Below are 20499 nucleotides of genomic sequence, written 5' to 3'. Positions count from 1 at the left end.
ACCACGTAGCACTTTATACAAGAGGGAAATAAAACTCAGCCAGGTTCAAATATATCCTTTTGCATTATTTTGCAAAGAGGAATGACAAGCAAGGGGGTAATTGAAAAATGCAGTGAATAGTGAAAATGGAAGGAAGCAAGAGGTGTTCATAATGCATCTAAAACTCTGTAACTCAATCTTATTATCTTTCTTCTCCGGCGACATGTCTAATGTAATGATTTGTCAGCAGAATGTGGCAATGTGCTGGCCTTGAAAGTACCCCTACAATGTGTCACCCTGGCAGAGTGGATATATAGGAGTTGATTGGCTCTCCTTATTCTGCATTAGGGCCCATCAACGCCTCAGAGATGATGTACACATCCCTGAATGCTTGCAGACAGTCTTGGGTCTCACCATTCATCCAGACTCGATATGAATCTTTGCATGAATCCAAAACTTATTTTCATCCCCAATGCGACTAGCGTACAAACATACATACAGCGCATGCATATGGATAGATGCTGTCAGTTATGTCTTCGAGTCCCCGCTGAATTTTGTCATTTATCATCCAACCCATACATGCACGTAAGGTCCACGCAATCTCCCTCTCATTCTTTCTCTCTACATCTCATTTGCCTCCAATATTCATAGTGGCGGTGGACAGAGGGCACTTTTGTATATCAGGTCAGCTTCATCAAATTCAAAAAGACATCAGAGCCACCCCACTACCCTACCCTGTAGAACAATGAGATAAAGAGGACAATGAAAGACAATAATGAGCATTGGCTCAATGAAAACAGATTGAGCCTCAGAAAGCTTGGCAAAGGTCTGCTTTTAAAGGGCTGACAGCATGACAAAGCTATTCATTGCTATTGTTGGCTGGCAACCGAAGCGACAAAGGAAGGTTCTGTAGACCTAGTTTGTGTTGGACAGAGTCAGGCACGTGCTCTTCGGCTTCAGGGTCCTGGTTTGCATTTGATCGGGCACCACATAACGTCAATCGCCCCTAGTTCTTTTTAGAAGCACCCTGGCTTAGTGTACATACCTCACTCACATTGTTTGAATCATGATGTAGCCATGCCTGTGACCCTGCTGTAATTGACTTGATTTCGCTCTCCTTTGGCGTTCCTGATTTCTCCAAAAGTGCCGAAAGCCCAGATGCCCAAGGTAGAAGGCTTAGCTGGCATACTAATTGTCTTTGGTCCCATGCTGCATTACAGTTCCTGCTAGTGGAACACAAGGAGTTCAAACAATAGCCAGATTATAAAAGCACTTGTAGACTTGATTAGTTTATGGTGTATTCAACTGGTACACATGCAGGGGGTTATTCATTACCATATTACTTGTATATTTTTGTTATTGTGGAGTCATTACTTTAGATTGCTTAACCACAGTCCATAGATTTTATTTTATTTTTTTCTGTTGCAATGGTCCCTGGAAAATTGTTAAATAAGTTCAAGTGGCTGACAATGTTTTTATTGTTGTATAACACATGGTTTGCAGTCTCTGGGAGGGACTGTGTCCAAATGCGTCGTTAGAAAGATTTCTTACTTACAGTAGGAGGGATTAAGTGGTATTGGTCTCCAGGAATTTAGATTAATGTTTAGCAAATGTACTCTCCAAGCTCTCTAAGCTTCCTTCTTTTTGTCTTTCTTATGTTGATGTGCTTAAGCAATTATTCTGCCGGACTACCTTGCATTCCCTAGTTGCTAAATTGGCATATCTTGGGAGATGTTACAATGAAATTACAGTTTACACATTTTTTAAATTCCTACAGTAAATGCATACCCTATTGTAATGCCCCCCAGGCAGATGTAAGCTGTTTAATCAGCTTTTTACCTCCATCCTGCAAAAGCAGGCCATGGCTCCTTGTGCACTATATAAGCAGTTGCAGAGCCCCTGTGATGTCCATCCCTTTGATTTGTCCAGTTTTTTAATTTAACCATGTCACATTAAAGCTCATCACTACATTGACCTCAGTGGATCAGAGCTAATGCACGATCGCAAAGTATGTATTGTTGGCAACTTAAATCGGCCACTGAAGTTCAAAAGTTACATCAAAATAGTAAGTAAAAAGTAATTTGAATTCAGACTTCTGCTGCACAGGTATTCTACTTGATTTAAAATGACCCCCATCCAGCACATGCCTTCTGGCTTATCAGGGTTTTTCAAGCTTTTTGGGAACAAGGTTTTCCAGTGCACTTAAATTGCTAACAATTTAAAACAAGGGCTTGACTTAAACCCCAAATAAATTGTGGGACTGAAGGGCTGCCATGTAAGTGGCTGTAGGTTCAGTAATATCTTGTATTGTAATTCTTTAGTCAGTTATCTAAACTACAATTTCATTCAAGTGCTTAAATGGGTTTTATGGATATACATTAATTTTGTTTTAAATGTATAACAAGCAATCTGTGTGTTTTAAAAGTGCGAATAAGTCTTTGAAAAAAACAATAATGTAATATGAATTGTGTCCATAATTTCTTTGTTTGTTCACCAGCTATTATGAAAAATTGCACATTGCAAAACTGGGATGGGATTGTGCTCAAATTAAGGCCCACAGGCCAAAGGTGACATGAACCATTTCAATGTAGCTAAAGAAAGAGAAAGATAGGAATGTAGTGAATGAACATACCGTAGACACACACACACAGAGACTGAGGATTTATTTCGAACAAACAGTAAAAGCAGTTTTGTAGACTGCAGCAGAGCAGCTCTCGCCTCAACCGTACCCAGAACATGTTATTTGATCCAGTTTGCATGAAATGAGGGAGTCATCACTAAATGTTTTAGCACGCCCAGTTTTTGGTGTGTGTGGTAAGCTAACTCTAGTCAGTGGATGATATGGCCCTGGGGGCTTGTTTTGTGGAATATCAAAGTGGCTTCTTAATGTTTAATGTCTGCCAGTGTATTTTATATTACCCCATCTCCTTTTCAAAAGGAAAGGCTAATGACTAATACTGCACCGCCGCTATTCATTTGTAATTAGCAGTGCCTTATTCTGTGTGCAAATGCACTAATATCAAAGAGAAGTGTCCAGCATCTTTTGTATTTAAACTCAGCATGTCTTAATGAGTATATGTCTGCAAATCATAGTGAGCACTCATTGGTTGACATATCAGGGCTTTTAAGTAAATAGTGGAAAAAATTTGCATTCAGTTTCTGATGTAAGATTAGCAGTAGAACGTTGCACATGTTGAACCAATGTTTGCAAATCCTGATCCAGCATGGAAATATATGTCAAAGTCGTAATGTTGCAACACTGGAAAAATAATAGAGTTGAACAGGAATAAGTGTAACAGCATGTTGCATATTTGTATAGACATATAATACCATATGAAAGGACATATTGATGGGTCAGACCAACACCTGTTACAACACCTTTTTTCATCTCCATGACCTTTGAGTTTCTTATTTCAATATAAGTGAAGTTATGTTACAGTATATCTAAGGCTCCTATCTTGCTCTGTGTGTACTAGTTGATTTAATATCAAATGTGCAGTTTTTTTATGCACAGTCATATAAATTACATATATTTCAGATATATTTACCAGTATGATCCCCCAGATGGTCATGTGGCTCATTTGATATAAATTCTAACTCAGAATTGACCCCGCACCAACATGATTGTCATCCCCAAACAATTGGAATTCTGCAGCGACTTTTGTTTTCCTCTATTAAGTCATACAAACACAAATATGTAATAGCTATAACACATACAAATGAGGCCTTTGAACTGAACTTGTATTTATATCTTTGCTTGTCGACAGTATGGCTTGGCGATATGCTGAAAAAAATCCAATATCACAATATTGTTGACCATACCTTGACATCACTATTGCTCTCACAAAATATGAACACGATAAATAATCACTTACACCATCTGAGGATGTCCAAAATCTAAGACGATGTCTAGTCTCATATCACGATATCGGAAATCTTGATATATTCTTCGGCCTTAGTCAACAGTATCTGCCCAATTGGGCCCTGTGTGTAAAAGAAGCTGTTCACAGTTTGGCCCTTCAGGAAATGCATACAAGGATATTCTCCAATTATATATACATAAATATATATATCATTTTCCCCTTCATTTTGTGTCAAATGAAATTATTATACAAACTGACGTGGTTGTCTCACAGTACACATCAGCATTGTCAGGTTTAGGTTTTGCACCACTTCTCTTCACCTCACCATGGCAACAACCTTTCCGTCAGGTCTCACAGGAGTCTTTCGTACTAGCCATGCTTGTTATTATTGTTTATCCCTCTTGTCAATCACCCAGATCATCAAGATGCTCATCCATATGCATGAGCCCATCATTACATGTGGTAGCTCATTGGCTGCCTGGTCTGGCAGTGCCAATGCCAGCCTTTGTTCTCCGCTGTAACAACAGGTGATTGTAGCAGCCTGGCGCATTGTAGGGCATCATTTGCATGGTGTAAAAGTGCACATGTGGGGCAACGTGATAAGTATTGCTGTGCCGAGCGCCTGTTGGATTAGAGCTTAAGCAGGAGAAACGGGATCCCCCTTGGGCTTAATTGTGGTTTATTTTGGCACACAGCACATAACTGTCTTCGGCATCAAATGCTAATTTTAACAATGAAATTTGAAATGCATTATGCTGATTAGGGCTGGAAAAATAAGACAGAGAAGGAGGAGAAGTATTGAATAAACAAAGTAAAGGCAGGGAAAAGAGAGGCGCGGCTTGGTAGAATATCAAACGCGCCTTAGAAATTGATGGCCAGGACCTCAGGTGCTACATGTAGTTTTCACCGATCACCACCACGCTACTGATCTGTAGCTTCAGGGTCTAGCCCAGGTACTATGTCCTCAGGTTGAATATTGATTAAAAGCTCACACACACACCTAAATGCATACTTACAGGCAAGTTCATGCACAATACAGCACAGCAGTAAACTTTTGGTGAGGTGGAGTCCATGCAGTTTCTCCTCAGGCACACTGGGTGCTGTGTTTTCTTAACCGAGTAAATTGTGTTTTCTGTTTTCACTCTCCAATTCAGCGTCTTTGTTTCTGTGACAGATGGCACATCACTCACAGAGACGCTCACAGACAGCACACTCCACAAACAAATTAATTTCTATTACTGTTTTGCATGCTAGCTCTCTTCTCTTTTGATTGGCAGTCTCATCATATACCAGCACTGCATAAGGAGGACTGTATGAGACATTGTCGAAGAAGTATAATCCCAAATGATAGATGATTTCAATGTAGTACAGTCGAATTCATCCCCTTTTTTTCCACCTTTACCACTTGCATATGGCTCGTCTTCGTGTATTAAGCGAAGCAGTTTTATTAAAGTTGATAACATTAAATGAGCATGCATGTATTCACATTTTGAATTATATTTCCCATTCAGTTAATATATAAAATTAATCTCTAAATCCTGAGGGCACACAATAGATTCAGGTTAGAGTGGAATATGCTTAAAAAATCATTTGTTTATCACTTTATGTCTCTGTTTTTTTCTCTGTTTTTTTTCTCCCTCTCTTACTCTTTTCTGTTTGTGTCTCTTTCTTCACCACATTCCATCTCTGTGTTTGTCTCTTTTCTTTCTTGCTGTGAACCCCCTATTTGCTGAGTTAATTTCCTTCTTAATCCTGCTTCACAGCTTTCATGGTAGGTACTCAGGTGTGCACATTTAAAAAAAAAAATAAAAAAAAATAAAAAAAACCCTCCATACTTCCTTCTAAAAGACACATTTAATGTCACAGATAGTCTGTCAGGTTTTCCAGCCCCAACCCTCAAATTAATCCCTCCCCCCCTCTATCTCTCGCTCAACCTTTTTTTCCTCCCTCTCACTGCGTTTGTGTCTTTCTTTCTCAGACTACATTTCTCATTTGGTGTAATGCGATTTTAGAATCAGCCACACTCAGTTTGTTGCCTGTCAACATGTCACTGTAGCTTTACTCATAGTGAGGTTTGAGGTGTTTGTGCTGTTTGGCAGGGTGTATATTCTGTAGGACTACAACAGCCTAACTGAAGGCCATTGTTTAACATGTTTACCTGTTAGATAAGATTTGGCATTTGTTGTTGTTGTTCTTTGTTTTCCTGCGTATAACGTCTGCTTATATTCCTTAAACATTTTATCAGATAACCTGCATTGTTAAATGCTTTACATTTTATGTACAAAATATATATATTTTTTATTATTTTGTTGTTGTAAAATCAACAAAATATTCAGACGAGGAATCTAATATTTTAGAAGGTGCTGCACTCCATTTTACTGAGCATTATCTGTCAAAACTGTCCCCATTCTTGTAAACAAAAACACAACTTGATAGCCTTTGTTCCACATTCACATATTCATTTTTCAGTTCTGTGGTAGTAACCTTTTGTTTGAGATGGGTGCTGTCTACACCCACAAACTATTGTGCAAAGTTACTCTTTTCTCTTTTGACTCTTAAGCTTAGTTTGAAAAAATGAAATTCCACTTCTTTTTTAGAACTGTCAAGCGTTGGTTTCAGAAGTTAACGCGTGTAGGGTGTTGAAAAGTCTTCTTGTCTGTCTATTATTTTGTTATTGATTCAAACTGAAGTCTTCACTGATTTGCCATGAGCCAGGTAGGGAGCCTGCTGAGGTGTCACGGCAGGAAGATGGCACTCCCATGTTGCTCTACATCACAAATCATGGGCAAAGAACCACATGTTTCTCTATCTCCCTGAATTGAGGAGAAAATCAATTAAAAGGAGAAAATCACATCTGTCAAGCACATGGCAGACATGTCTCCTCTTTTGTCTTTGTTGTAGACCTCTCATACGCCTAGTAGAGAGGAACACAGTTTACTCCCATAATCTTTCAGACATCAGGTGATTTCTCCTTTATTTAACCCATCTTATTAAAGCCTTTATTGCTCTGAGAAAAGCTTCATCGATTGACGTGTCTCCGACTAAATCTCCAGCTCTCTTGGCTTTCTTTATCATTTTGACATTACTGTTGGGAGTATGCTTCTCTGTGCTCTAATTATATTTCAAAAGGCAGGGGTCATAAACTAGGTGTGGTACATGTTACATGTCCTGCTCTACACAACAAGAGCACAATTCAGCTTGGCTTATTATGGCACAATATAATACATAGACACATATACAACATAGACCAGAAACGTTTCTTGATCGATATGTAGAATATTGCACACTTACTGGCATTCATTGTGTGCGGAATATCAAAGCGTTTCCACTTTGCACTACATCAGCACCTGCTGTTTTAACAGCATGCAGTGCTGTAAACTGCATGGTTAAGTGTGTGCCTGATACATGCTTAATACCCCCTCTTTTAAACTCGAATCACTGGAAGCCAGTTGACAGCAGCAGAGATCAAAGTGTGGAAGTGAAAACCCTACAGATACTGTCATCTTACACAAATGTTTAGTGAACCGTAACCTGTATCTCATTACTTTACCCTCACAACCGCTTCCATTTCTCAAGAACACCTTTCACTGCCTTGGAAGCAGTATGGGGAAATATTCCAGTCATATTTACTTAGTACATAGAACATTTTTTTTTTATGTATGTGTACCAGAAATGTACAAAATAAGTTAGAGTGACTAAAAAGTGCCAGTTACAGTGTTGTGAGGTTCTCTCAGAGTCCTAGAGTTGATCTGCTGACAATAAATCTTTAATAACTTGATTGAGTATTTGCGTATATTGATATTCTTAACCTGTTACAGAAAAGGATAGGAACCAAAACAATTGTCTGAAGAACAATTTTAATGGTTATTCTTTAAATTGAAAGTTGATCCATTTTGACAGACAGGCACCGATCGTGTATTTTTCACACTAATGGAAATAAATTGTGCTTGTGCATGTGTTATTGGACTACCGCTGACCGTGACAGGGATTAATTGATTTTGATCAGTCTATTGAGCATGTGGTTGATTGACAGTTACTAATAATGCATATTTAAAATGATCACACCTAGAATTTACAAAAGGCGGATTTTGTTGAGACAGATAAAGATATACTCAATATATAGACACATCTGGAAAGCTTTTGAATTGTGACAGTTAAGGAATAATTCTAGCAATAAAGGCCATGATGGTTGTTTTAATGTAGAGGCAATGCTCAGACCATGACAGTATTTCTGAAGGACAACCTATTGAAAGGAGCAGAATACTGAATAGGTATCCTTGTTTAGAACAACCGAATTTTGCTCTTAGCTTTGTTGTTAGATTGCTGTATCTTGGCTCATGTGCTGATATGTTGCGCCTTCATCTTTGCCCAAGGCAGTAAATGAATGTGTAGTGTTGCTTGCATACTTCCAGTAATCTCTCCTAGACCGCTGTGTGCGTCTGGTGGCCTGCGGTGAGGAGTCTGGCCCAGCATCAACACCCAGTCTCCCACATTGCCACACATATGGTGCTGCCTTTGTGTCAATTGTGCTCTATGGGGTCTCTAATAATTACCAAGATGACAGGCAAATGAATTGACAAGCGCAAGGTGGTTTCGATTTTCCATTACCTTGTCGTCCGTCTGTGTTTCTCAGAGGATTTAGCTGTAGCATTTTGAAATGTTGTAATTTTACCTCAAAACTTTCAATCCATTCTAATGTAATTACAAAAGCCATTTTGGAAATGGCAAATCCAATGAATATTAGTAGTTGTGTGTTTATATATGTAATAATGGATTTCTGCATGCTGAAAAATTACTGATGAGTATTAAAAGCACAGTTTCACTGAACAACATACATTATAGAAATGGGCTGAATTACATTCACTGCCAAGGGCACCTCATTTTTAGAATTATGTTATTTTTCTTGTGCCATTCCCTTATGAAAAAGTTATCAGGTATACTGTATGAAACAGCATCAGGAAAAGTTTCTTTACAAAAGGTCATGAATGAATAATTAACAACATTAGCTTTTTGCTGAATATAGTATATTCATCGCTCTCAACCAAAAGGAGACAAAAACAAGGAAACCCATGTGCCCAGTCATCATTTAACACATAAATCCATCTTTACGAATCCAATTACACAAATATGTTCTTTATTTTTTTTATTTTTTAATCAATCCTTTCTGCATCAGCTGATATGATCAAAAGCCTTCATTATCATGGCAACAACATTGCTTGCCGCAGACCCTAATTGGAGCTTCAACAAAAGCAAGCAACATTTGATATAATGGCTCCCTCCCAAACAGGAATGCCAGGCCTGCATTATGGGTTACTTTTTACATTGCTGCATTCCCTGAGGGAAGGACAAAGATGTCATCATTAGTGGGCAATAGACACTGGCTGTGGTGCTGAGGTCTATAGAGTGGTCAGCCAGGGCCGTGGCAGCAGTGTCTACTCTCTGTTTTTCTTGTCTGGGCTCCCATCTGGCCACGTGACCCTGCGCCAGTCTGCTCCCGCTGAATAAATTTGGGGAGCTAATGAGGAGGGAAGCTTTGTGAAGACCTGGAAAAGGGCACCTCTTCCTCTTCTTCTCCTCTGAGAAAAAGAAGGAAAAGTCGCGGTGGTCAATTTTATTAACTTGGCTGACCTTCACACAAACAATTAACATTTACAGAAAACACAGTCCCTCCCATTATCTTCCTCATCTTCATCTTAATCTTCAACCTCACCACCAGCAGCATCTTTTTTTCTGCTTCTGCTATGGGAATTTAACAGGCAAGAAGCAAATTAATGGCAAAACTGTTGCATGTGCTTTTAAGACAATTGCAAGGTGATGTGGATTATACAATAAAGGTCAGTCATCTGAAGGTCCCTGACATGTTCAGTAATTGGCTAAGGGCCACCACTGTCACAGTAAAAAGCCAACATTGAGCAGTGATTTGATGACCTTATCTACTTATCCTTCTATCAGACCACCAGAAAAACTCCATGCATTCTGGCTGAATCTGGTCCAATAAAGATAAAGACAGGATAGAAAAATATGTTTTTTAAAGTGTCAGAACCCAAAGGAAGTTTCCCATATAATCTATCCATTACAAGCTTTACTGTACATGTGAGTACAGTAATTGTTCTTCCAATGGTTTTAGAAAATGCTCCACATGGCACATACTAGTTTAATGCTTGTTCGGTTAGCTTACTATATAAGGTGAACAAGATCATACACGTCAGCTTTGCTTGGTTAGACTCCTCGCTCCTGCTTCTGTGTAAGGTAACCTGTCATCCTTGTCTGTGAGGCGATTTTTATCCTGACATGGACAGAAAATGAGATTTGCATTAACAGTAGCTCTATGTGTGTGTGTGTGTGTGTGTGTGTGTGTGTGTGTGTGTGTGTGTGTGTGTGTGTGTGTGTGTGTGTGTGTGTGTGTGTGTGTGTGTGTGTGTGTGTGTGTGTGTGTGTGGTTTATGTCTGTGTTTGTGTGTGCTCTCCCATTTGTAGAACCTGATAAAGAATCTGCCGGAGCAGAAAGAGCTGAATGCGCTGGCGGAACTAAAGGGTGAATATGAAGAGCTGGTGGAGTCGGAGCAGTTTGGCATTGTGGTGAGTATAATTTCCTGGAGACTACTGGATCGCCCCAAGAGAATACACAGTACACACAATCATACTCCCAGTCTGCTATAGTCAAACACTTGCAAGCATGCACAGCTGAGAAATTCAATTTTTTTCTTCATTGCTCACTCTCTCTGACTCTCTATACCTCGCATAGACTCACACACATACACTGAATGTTAACACCTTTGTCTGTCTTTGTCTTCCTCCTCTATTGTTTCATACACTATTTTCTGAGGCGGACTGCTGGATTTGGACAACAGTTTAGCAAGGGACCAGGGACTTAAGAAATAATTTAGAGGGGTACCTTCCTGTGAGTTGCAGTGATGTTTAATTTAAACATCTACAAATATAAAGAGCATATTTAATAAAAAGTTAAATTGTTGCAACCCAACGTCCAAATGACAGCGGCTATGTTTCTTTTTTTTTTTTTTTTACCAAAAAGGACTTTTGACTCTTGCTTAGATCATTTAAATCACTGGTGATTAGCAATCTGCAACAAGAACTTGGTGAATGCCATATTCTTTTACATCAACTGTCAATGTTTCCTCATGATACACCTATACCCTAAGGCTGTGAATCAGCCTTTGAAAAGCATGCCACTGTAGTCAACCAGCTTGGTGATGTTTCACACTTCTCTGATTAATTTTAAATGGATGGCCAAATTTTAATCTTTCGCATCAATAGGATAAATAATGCTGTGGGTAACATGTTTTAAATGCAGAGTATAGCTTTAGCAAATGAATCTATTTTTTTCAGTCATCAAAAGAACTAGGTATTCCCCAGACAAATGTGATTGATTCGATTAGAAAGTAATTAAAGCTGGAATTAAGCAGGTAAACATTTTTGGCCCACTCTGCAATTCGACCTTATCTATTGACATTATTAAGGTTTTTAAGTTAATGATGTAAAAATAATGTTAAAAATTGTCGTCAGCATCTTGTGTTTCACATATGATCAGACTCCAATCTTGTGGTGTGTCAACTATGCATTGACATTGTGACCTACAACTATTTCTCACCAACCTGTGTTCTACCTGGAATTCCACCTATACCTGAGGGTGACTGAAATGGCAGACTTGTACTGTAAATCAGTGTTAGAAGAAGGGAGGTGCATCATCAAGATGTTCTGACCTTTCCACTTAGTTAAAGCTATAATTACTTTTTAATTAACTGCTCTTCCCGTCCATTTACCAAGTGAATACCCAGCACTTTAAAACAACCGTAAAAGGAAGTGTTATCTTTGAACTTATCGTTACAATAAGATCATAGAGGTACATTAGATAGATTTACAAAATAAATGTTCAATTAGACCCGAGGGTCACAGATATTCTCTTTATTTGTTGAAGTCTTCTTTGCCTATGTCTTTTAGGAGATGCAATGAAGCAGGGGTGGCAGTTTCCCTGGTGATCTCACCAATTTTGTGATCACATACCTCCCGACTGATGAAGTAGCTCCTCAATGCAGAGCTATTTAGTTCCCTTGGGAAATAAGCTGTGTTGAAGCTTTTCTCTGCCAGATCCGTCACCAATGTGCTCGCTTTCATTGTGATTTCTCCTTATTGTATACAAATCAATTCAAGTGAGGGAGAGGGAAGGAGTGTGTGTGTGTGTGTGTGTGTGTGTGTGTGTGTGTGTGTGTGTGTGTGTGTGTGTGTGTGTGTGTGTGTGTGTGTGTGTGTGTGTGTGTGTGTGTGTGTGTGTTTGTTTGTTTACACACAAGCCTTTGTGCAAGAAAGTGAGGTGGGGGGATATGTTTGTGTGGAAGGGAGATGGGGGTTATTTGACAGACAACTTGCCCATACACATGAATAATTTGAGCAGTAATGAAACATTATGGGTTGGATCTGAAGGTTGCCTTGAAGCACCGGATTATGTGTCAATCTGTAGAATTTGTCTGTGGTTTGCTCTGCCACATATTTTACACCCAAAATCCTATTTTCTTTTAATTTCCCTCCTATTTTCAGAACTATAAATTCTCTTTTCTGGCTTCAGTTATTCCACTCCTAAGCCCACAAGTATTGATTGAGGCTGTTATATTATTTATGACAAATCTGTTTAATGGGAAATTCCTTTATCCATATGAATGTCAGGAGGGAGGCAGGGAAGAGGTCAATCCCATTTGCTAAAGAGGGTGGTTGATGTTCTGTTCATTACAACTAGTTGTAACCCTAATTACACTGGAAATTGGCAAGGTTGTGTAACTTTATTGGGGTTTTTTTCTGTCTTTGCTCTCTTATAAAACGTTATTGTAGGAGCTCACATTCATAAATAACTTTCAAATAACTGAGATAGAGAGGAACAGAATTCATGTAAGACAACCTTGAAAGTCACAATTGTAAATCTTTATTTGCCTAACTATGTAACCATCTTATTCAAGTGCAAATTGCCTGTCAAGTGAGTTACAACTTTAAGTGAAATCCACTTTTGCTCTTTACTTAATACACACTTTTTTAAAGGGTTTGATCACACAAATAATGGGCTGATGCATAAGACTAAGTATGGTTGCACATTGCACTTGTTTCCCTAAAATTCCAATTGTGTCAGTTTTGCATGCTATTGCTTCCCAAAAAGAAAGGGCACATTTGTGTAAGTACTACAAAAAAGCATCAGTGGTTGTTGTAAATAAGTCAGAATGCTCTTTCCTGGCCTGCAAAGAACACGGGTGTTTAGTTTGAAAATGAATACCAATGGTTGCGGGTGGCCATGTTGAGCTGCCTCAATTTAGCGCACAAAATTATATATAAAAATGGCAGAATATGATATTTTCAATAAGATGAACATGTCTTTTACACTGAACCTACACATAATGTGCAACTGACTACCTAGTTGTAGTTTTTTTGTACTATTACTTTGTTTCATTATTTCAATTATTTTTCTTAGATGAGTTCAGTCAAACTCCTACGACCACGTCTCAACGGCATTCTGTTCAAACTGACATTTGAGGAGCAGGTGAATAACATTCGGCCAGACATCATGAATGTGACATTTGCCTGTGAGGAGGTGAAGAAGAGTGAAAGCTTATGCAAACTCCTGGAGCTGGTGTTGCTGGTTGGCAATTACATGAATGCCGGCTCGAGGAATGCCCAGACGTTTGGCTTCAACATCAGCTTTCTCTGCAAGGTAACACATCACTACGCTGCACAACCCAGATGAACACCATGTTGTATAGATGTCTGAAATACGTACATTTACTTTTACATTTGTTCATATTCGTTTGAAACATATTACAAATTAGGTTCAATCCAAGCCACAGGGCATCACAGAGAAGTCTCGAAGAAGTGTTGCAACACTCACTTCCCTGATACAATTCAGGGTTGCAGGTGCATTAAGTAACACATACATGCAAAGCAAATTACGTTTTTCGCATTATTGATGAGTGTTTATTTTTGGTGCGGTAGGTAAGTGGTTTTTGAGGACAGAGAGGGATTGTGCTGAACGGAATGAAGAACTCTGTAACTTGTTCCACCATTGTGGAACCACACACAACAGAAACTGCACTTCCCTCAAAAATAACCCATGGAGTGTTTTGTTTTTTGTTTTTTTTTTTCATAACTCACCATCGAAACACTGAGACATACCCTCATGCAGTGCTTCAAAAAAATAAGAGAAAAATCAGACCGAGTTTCCCTAAATGTTCAAAGTTCTTTCATATCAACTGCCCATAGAATAGCTTGACACAACAGATGTAAACTCCGGGTATTTCAGCCTGCATTCACCCCCCCTTCCGCTATCTGTGCTGTCAGAAATGATTGTGATTGGTAAAAAGAAAAAAACAAACAAGCCAGAGTGGTGATGCTGTGTTGATCTTAACCATTCATTAGTGCTGACACAGCGCTGTGGAGAAGTGTCTGGCTATGCAAGACTACGTACAGGATAACAATCCAGAAAAACGGGTATAGCCAAAAAATGACATTTTTTTCCTTTTCCCTTTTTAGTAGTCATGGCAGTATGCATCTTTGTAGCATAGGCAACAGTATCCAATGTCTTATCTAATTGATTGTGAAACCCTCATAGTGTTTCGACAACTCATGCAGGTGCTGAAGAAGGGGCAAGCCTCCCCCAACAATGCCTTAATTCTGCAATCAAGCTGTGGGGATAGATAAGTTGCAAAATCCATCTTTAAGGCAGCCTGTGTAAGATCTGGTGTCACTTTTACTTTGGTGGCATCATTCACAAACTCTCTGCTGTTCAGAAGCAGCGCTACAATAGGTTTTAGCAGAAAACCATTGTGTCAAATAGAGCAGTCATGTTACATGAAAACACTCAACTCAGGATTTTTCATATAGGAGACCTAAACGGGAGTGCCAAAAGCCACACCTCACACACATTCTGAAGCCAGCCATCTTGCAGGTGTGAAAAAGGGCTTTTGTACAGTGAATCCAGTTTGCCTTTTTCGTATTCCAGCAAGCTGACTGAATCAGTGTGGAGTGTCAGTGTAAAGCCTGGTAATGCCTCAGGGGGCTGATTGGGCCATTATAGATGGACAAGAAAAAAAGTCTGCTTTCTCACTTTAGACAATCAAGTAAATGGCCCCCTGGGTGGCAGGTCTAGGGTACCTAATGGGCTCATCAGGGAGGAGGAGGCTGATGATGGGAATGAGCAGCAAGGGGAAGGGCATAGGCTGACCCACCCTCGCGTTCCAACTTCAGCTCCTCCACTTCAGCCCCACCTCCTGCCAAGGACACCCAAATCTCCTGGGTGCCACACTGGTCACATACATTCTGCAACTCAAACATCAGCTCTGACTTCACAAGGACAGCGGTGAAATGTGGATTTCACGTCACCATAGCTTAGTGTGAGAACATTTTTATAGATTATAGAAGTGACTAATGATGTGATGACAGATATTGGATGAATTGAATCAAACCATCTACTGCATGACTCAGCAACAAAGAAATATTGTTTCTCTCTGGTTTTATCCCAGTCTTACTTAAGGGGGAAAAATCTTAGAACATGCTCTGCTTTATAATAAAAGACCACATGGCAATGATTATTGTTCAATTGAAGTTGAACTTGACATGGAGTCATCTACTCAAATTCATTGTGACCTTGTCTCCTGCTCTCAAAATGTCCACAGCACATGTGAGAATTCACTACAGTATATGTTCCTTGAATTCACAGAGCTTATTCTCAGCAGTGGCCTTGTATGCTTTCCTGTTACTATATGTCTATATGTCCCTTTTCTGCTTCTGAAACAGCATGATAAAGAACTGTATGAGCAAGTATACAATGTGTTTGCCCTTAGCTGCAGCTCCATTAGCAGAAGTTAAATTGAGCAATCAAAGGCCAACGTTTGTGTGATGGTTCTATATTCCCACCGCCACTTCTTCTGTTAGTACTTCATTATTGTGTTATTTATTTATATTCAACCTAGATATATTAAGTGGAAGTGAGTTTGCTTGTAATATACCTTGCCGGTCTAAATGCTGAATATATTGGAATGTAATGTGCTAACTAGTGAGGGATTGGAAATAATGCTAACCCAAGGCAATTTATGGTATGAAAGATTGAATGATATCACTGTTCAGAATTTGCTTTCGGCAAAACAGTAATGAAGAAGCATTTCCAATTTATTTCAAATGAGCAGATATGTTTGAAGGAGTAGACATTTATTTACACTCCATCCAGCTCAACCATTAAAACATCATGGGATAAGACACATAAGCTCTTCAAGTAAATCATTCCAAAGCTTAGGAGCTCTGACTGTGAAAGCCTTTTTCACTTTTGGATTTAAGCACAAACTTGAAATGGCCAGGACAAGGGTTGTACTAGGATTCAAATCAGCCCTGGACTTTGACATAGACCAGCTCACTACAACCTGTGCACAGATGCTCTTCAGCCCCTGGAATAGTTCTCACGATACCGTAAAGCTGCATTGACTGAAATGCTGATGTAAAATAGTGTGAAAATAACATCAGCACCTTAGGTTTTATGTGGGATTCCCCCTGCCCTCACAGAGATACCCTTAGCTGAATGTGTTATCTCAACTCTTTTTATCTCAGCAAAGTACGTTTAAAAACTCTCTTTGCTCCTGCCATAAAAACTAGTCCCCTTGTTTATTATCTAATCAGCTACCAAAATGTTTAATAACCATTTTAAGTGTTTCAATTGCCTACATGAAAATTACATATAACATAGCATTAAAATGTGCAATGTCCATGTCTTTGTTACACACTTCAATGTTTCCTAACTAATGAAGCTTTTTGCTTGGTAATGAGAGTTTGGGGTAAAACATTAAAACAAATTAAAATTTTAAATCCATGAAATTAAATTTTGATTACCCAACATGAGAAAATGATTGATCCTCACCGAAAGAAAGTATATATTTTTTTTGTGTTGGTGTGTCAGTGTATCCCTCTGACTGCCTGTAATTGTTTCAATTCACTATTGCTTAAATGTGTGTGTGCGTGCGTGTGTGTACACATGTGTTAGCACGTGCACATATGTGGGCATGTCCAAATGCAGGCTGTTTACAGTGAGGATTTTATCAGTAGGAGAACACAGAGGTGGGTTGTGATAATTAGTTTACCCAGCATGCCATTCGAACAGCATGGCAATCACGGTGGGGAATGAATATGAAACAAGTTTGATGTGGAGACTCCAGCTTCTGTGTCTGAACACATGCATGCACGCACACATGCACACACGCACACACACACACACACACACACACACACACACACACACACACACACACACACACACACACACACACACACACACACACACACACACATACTTGGCAAACACAGTACAGTACTTTCATTCAGACTTTCCTGCCACACTGTTTTATTGTCATCGGTGCACCATCATTTTATGTGTGTTTGCACTGTATAGTATATGAGTGTGTTATTGCCATCTGTAATTGGATGCAAAAATATGTGATGTTTCATGATGCATTTTCTTATTAAGTCATCATCTACTGTATCTCTATCCAGTCCCTCTTTTGAGCTGGAGATTGACTCATTATCTTGGTGGCCATGTACCATTACCACAAGTGCATAAACAGACTTTGTACTTGGTTTTTGCAACCACAGTGGTTGCCATTATGTATGCACCTTAATCATTAGGCTGTGCAGTACATTTAACACGTGAATGAGTGTAAAAAAAAGTCTGCTTTAATGTTTTTTTTTTTTTTTTTCTTTAAACCTTTTCTTGTGCTTCTTTTTAGCTACGAGACACTAAATCCATCAGTCAGAACACAACACTTCTTCATTTCCTCGCTGAGAAGTGTGAAGAGAGTCACCAAGAGATCTTGAGGTTTCCAGAAGAACTGGAGCATGTGGAGAGTGCCAGCAAAGGTATGTCTCCATTTCTTTATGTATTGAGGCCGTTGCATATCAAAGTACCCGCACATACATTATAAAAGCACCAACATCATCTGGTAATGAATGCAGTCTGTACACGGCTAAGGACTTTATTGTGGGCGATACAACCAAAATATATAAATGAATGCATTGCTCTTTATTCTTTAATTGAACTTAGCTTCTTATCAACAGATTTTCACCCTTTATTTATCAATTTCATCCCTCGACAATAGCTACCACTCTCTCTTTGTGACAGAAATAGAGTTGTTTGTGTGACCACACTGTCATTCAGCCAGTCAATAAACTAATTGCACTTTAAATCTATTCCCAAGAATTTGGTGGAATCCCTGAAGGCTTATTTACTTTGTTAGCCTCGTAATTGGTTATTTAATCTAATTCAACTAATTATGCACTTGACTGAGGCTGCCAGCCATTGTGCAAGTGGACTGAATAGTCTCATGTGTTGTATATATTTAGATGTGTATTTTGCAAATTTTGAATTATATCAACTTTGTTATTTCATGTAAATTATTTATTTGAGAAGATGCCAGTTAATTGACTGAGGACACAGGAACTATTCGAGGAGCACAGGCTGAGCACACCACACTTCTTTTGTTTCATTGAACATCACATACAATTAAACAGGGTTTTCAGTAGGATTATGAAACAGTGAAGAAGACCTCCTGTTTACATTGTGGGACATAATTTAAAAAAAAATCTGCATCCTTTTCAAATATCTTTCTCTTATTTTGTACCATTAAAACATTTTTTTGACACATTTTATAATTTATATGTGGTTTTAGTTGATATATTTCACAGTTTCCTTAGCATGTTGAAGCTTGGTAAATGAGAAAAGCATAAATCTCTGCTGATGAGCCTCTAAAAACATATTTTATCAGAAATACTTTGATGCACAGAGTAGGATAGTGAACAGAGGCCATGTGCTGGCCCACCCCATGTCTTTGAAAAGCTTTTACTGCCCGTAGAAACAGTAGAGCATCATTGAATTATTTACCACTATCTTCAGATCCCTTACAAGCTTTAGGTTTCATATCAGGTAAACCGGCTAATGAAAATAAAACAAAACTTCATTTTCATCCTAATGTTACGGTGGGCAATCTAATTTAGAAGCATTTTTGTTATATTTATTTACATTCTATTTAGATCCTAAAAGCAATGAATAAATGAAATGCTCTTATAGAAAAAGAAAATAATCAGGTATCTGTGGCTGACGCAGGCCTGTAATAAGCCCGCACAGTCATTTCATTCAGCCCGCATGAAATGATTGGCTGCTCTACCTGCCTGTGTGTCTCCATCCTTAACCAAAGTCTTCCATAAGGCGAGGAGACAGAAATTTCCCGATAACAATATTCTATCTTGAGAACTAACACTAGCGTTGTTTGTTGTTTAAGTTCATTATGAAACAATGTACTGCGCTCCTCTTCATTGGCTCTCAGCAGTAGTCAGGTCAATAGTCAGCAATTGTGCTCTTTTCTTCAACTTAGCGTATATTAACCCAAAGTACTTAAAAGTCTGTTATACCAAAACATTATTAATTAATTCATCCACAGTTTGAAAAATCCTTATAGATTATTTGGAAGCTCATTAGATGTTACCATTGCAAAAAAAACACTCTTCCTGGGCTTCATATTATGATGATTATACACTATAATCAATGTTTGCACTTGCCCTACATGAGCAAATACTTTACCAACATAATGCTTTTACATCAAAACCAAAAATAAAATATCACATATAAAACATAGAGTAATATAACTGGCAGTAAAACCCTCATCTTCTCATTGGTGAAGGACATTAAAAAACATTATCATATTGTGTTGCATAATTGAGTGATTAATCTTTTGTGAACAAAGCTGTGTAAAGCATGTTGCCTGCACGTGATTTGTTATTGTTGAATGTCAAGAGGGGGATTCAGATGTAATCAAATGGCCTTCTACAATGGTTGGATCTTGTACAATTATTGTTTCATTGACAAGTGCAATCAGGCCTTAGTGATTTCCCAAGGAAACCATAATTTCCCCTCACCTTGATTGGCTGCTTCAGACTTTCAATCATAAAGTGCACAGTTTCTCTAAGAAATTGGATTGCCACCTTAATTGTTTTTGTCCGGACACAATTTGGGTTTCACGGACCTTCAAAATGGTGTACATATTTTTCCCACAGTAATTCTAAAATGTAAAAATGTAGACAGCAGACCTGCTCATATTTATCAGCACAATGTACCTAAAGTTCCAAAAGTAGAAGTAGTCAAATGCAGTCAAATGTTCCTGTCAGTGTTTTACTACTATATCTGATGTTTCGGGATATATGTTATTTCAGCATTAATGTGTATGTTGCATTTGTTTAACTCCTCTATATCCTGTTGGTAAGTTTAATCCATAGCAATGCATCATAGTTTATAAGATCCTCATATGTTTGTAGTGTTATTACAGTATAGTACAATATATACCTCTGAGATGTAGTGGAGTAGCGTTTAGTTGTGAATACAGCCACCTAGCATCTGTGTCGGAAGTGATATCCGTCCAATCCAAAAACGAGGATTGTAACCAATTACATTTAGTGATACAATGGTGACTAGGTCCGCCTACTGTCAAAAAGATAAAACACATGTGGATCTCATTTGTGCTCCCGCATATTGACATTGATTTTTCCTCATACTACAACAATAAGTGACAATGGCTGTTGGTAGCGCTAAAAATTGTAACTGTTATTGCAAATATCTATCACAACAATATGTATC

At 38.6% G+C, this 20499-nt stretch overlaps 1 protein-coding gene across 2 annotated transcripts in view; it reads left to right on the top strand.

The window, feature by feature from the left end:
• The window catches only part of diaph2 (diaphanous-related formin 2), a 354189-nt gene that overhangs the window by 209079 nt on the left and 124611 nt on the right, over positions 1-20499 (top strand). For both annotated transcript variants that reach the window (XM_054597377.1, XM_054597376.1), the window contains 3 exons: positions 10320-10421; positions 13312-13551; positions 17603-17732. In XM_054597377.1, the coding sequence (XP_054453352.1) occupies positions 10320-10421; positions 13312-13551; positions 17603-17732 (472 nt within the window). The remainder of the gene's footprint in view (positions 1-10319; positions 10422-13311; positions 13552-17602; positions 17733-20499) is intronic.

This window comes from Anoplopoma fimbria, chromosome 4 (assembly GCF_027596085.1).
Source record: "Anoplopoma fimbria isolate UVic2021 breed Golden Eagle Sablefish chromosome 4, Afim_UVic_2022, whole genome shotgun sequence".
In the NCBI taxonomy this organism is placed as follows: domain Eukaryota; kingdom Metazoa; phylum Chordata; class Actinopteri; order Perciformes; family Anoplopomatidae; genus Anoplopoma; species Anoplopoma fimbria.
The sequence above is the reverse complement of the archived record's forward strand: the minus strand, read 5'-3'. Positions and strand labels throughout refer to the sequence as shown.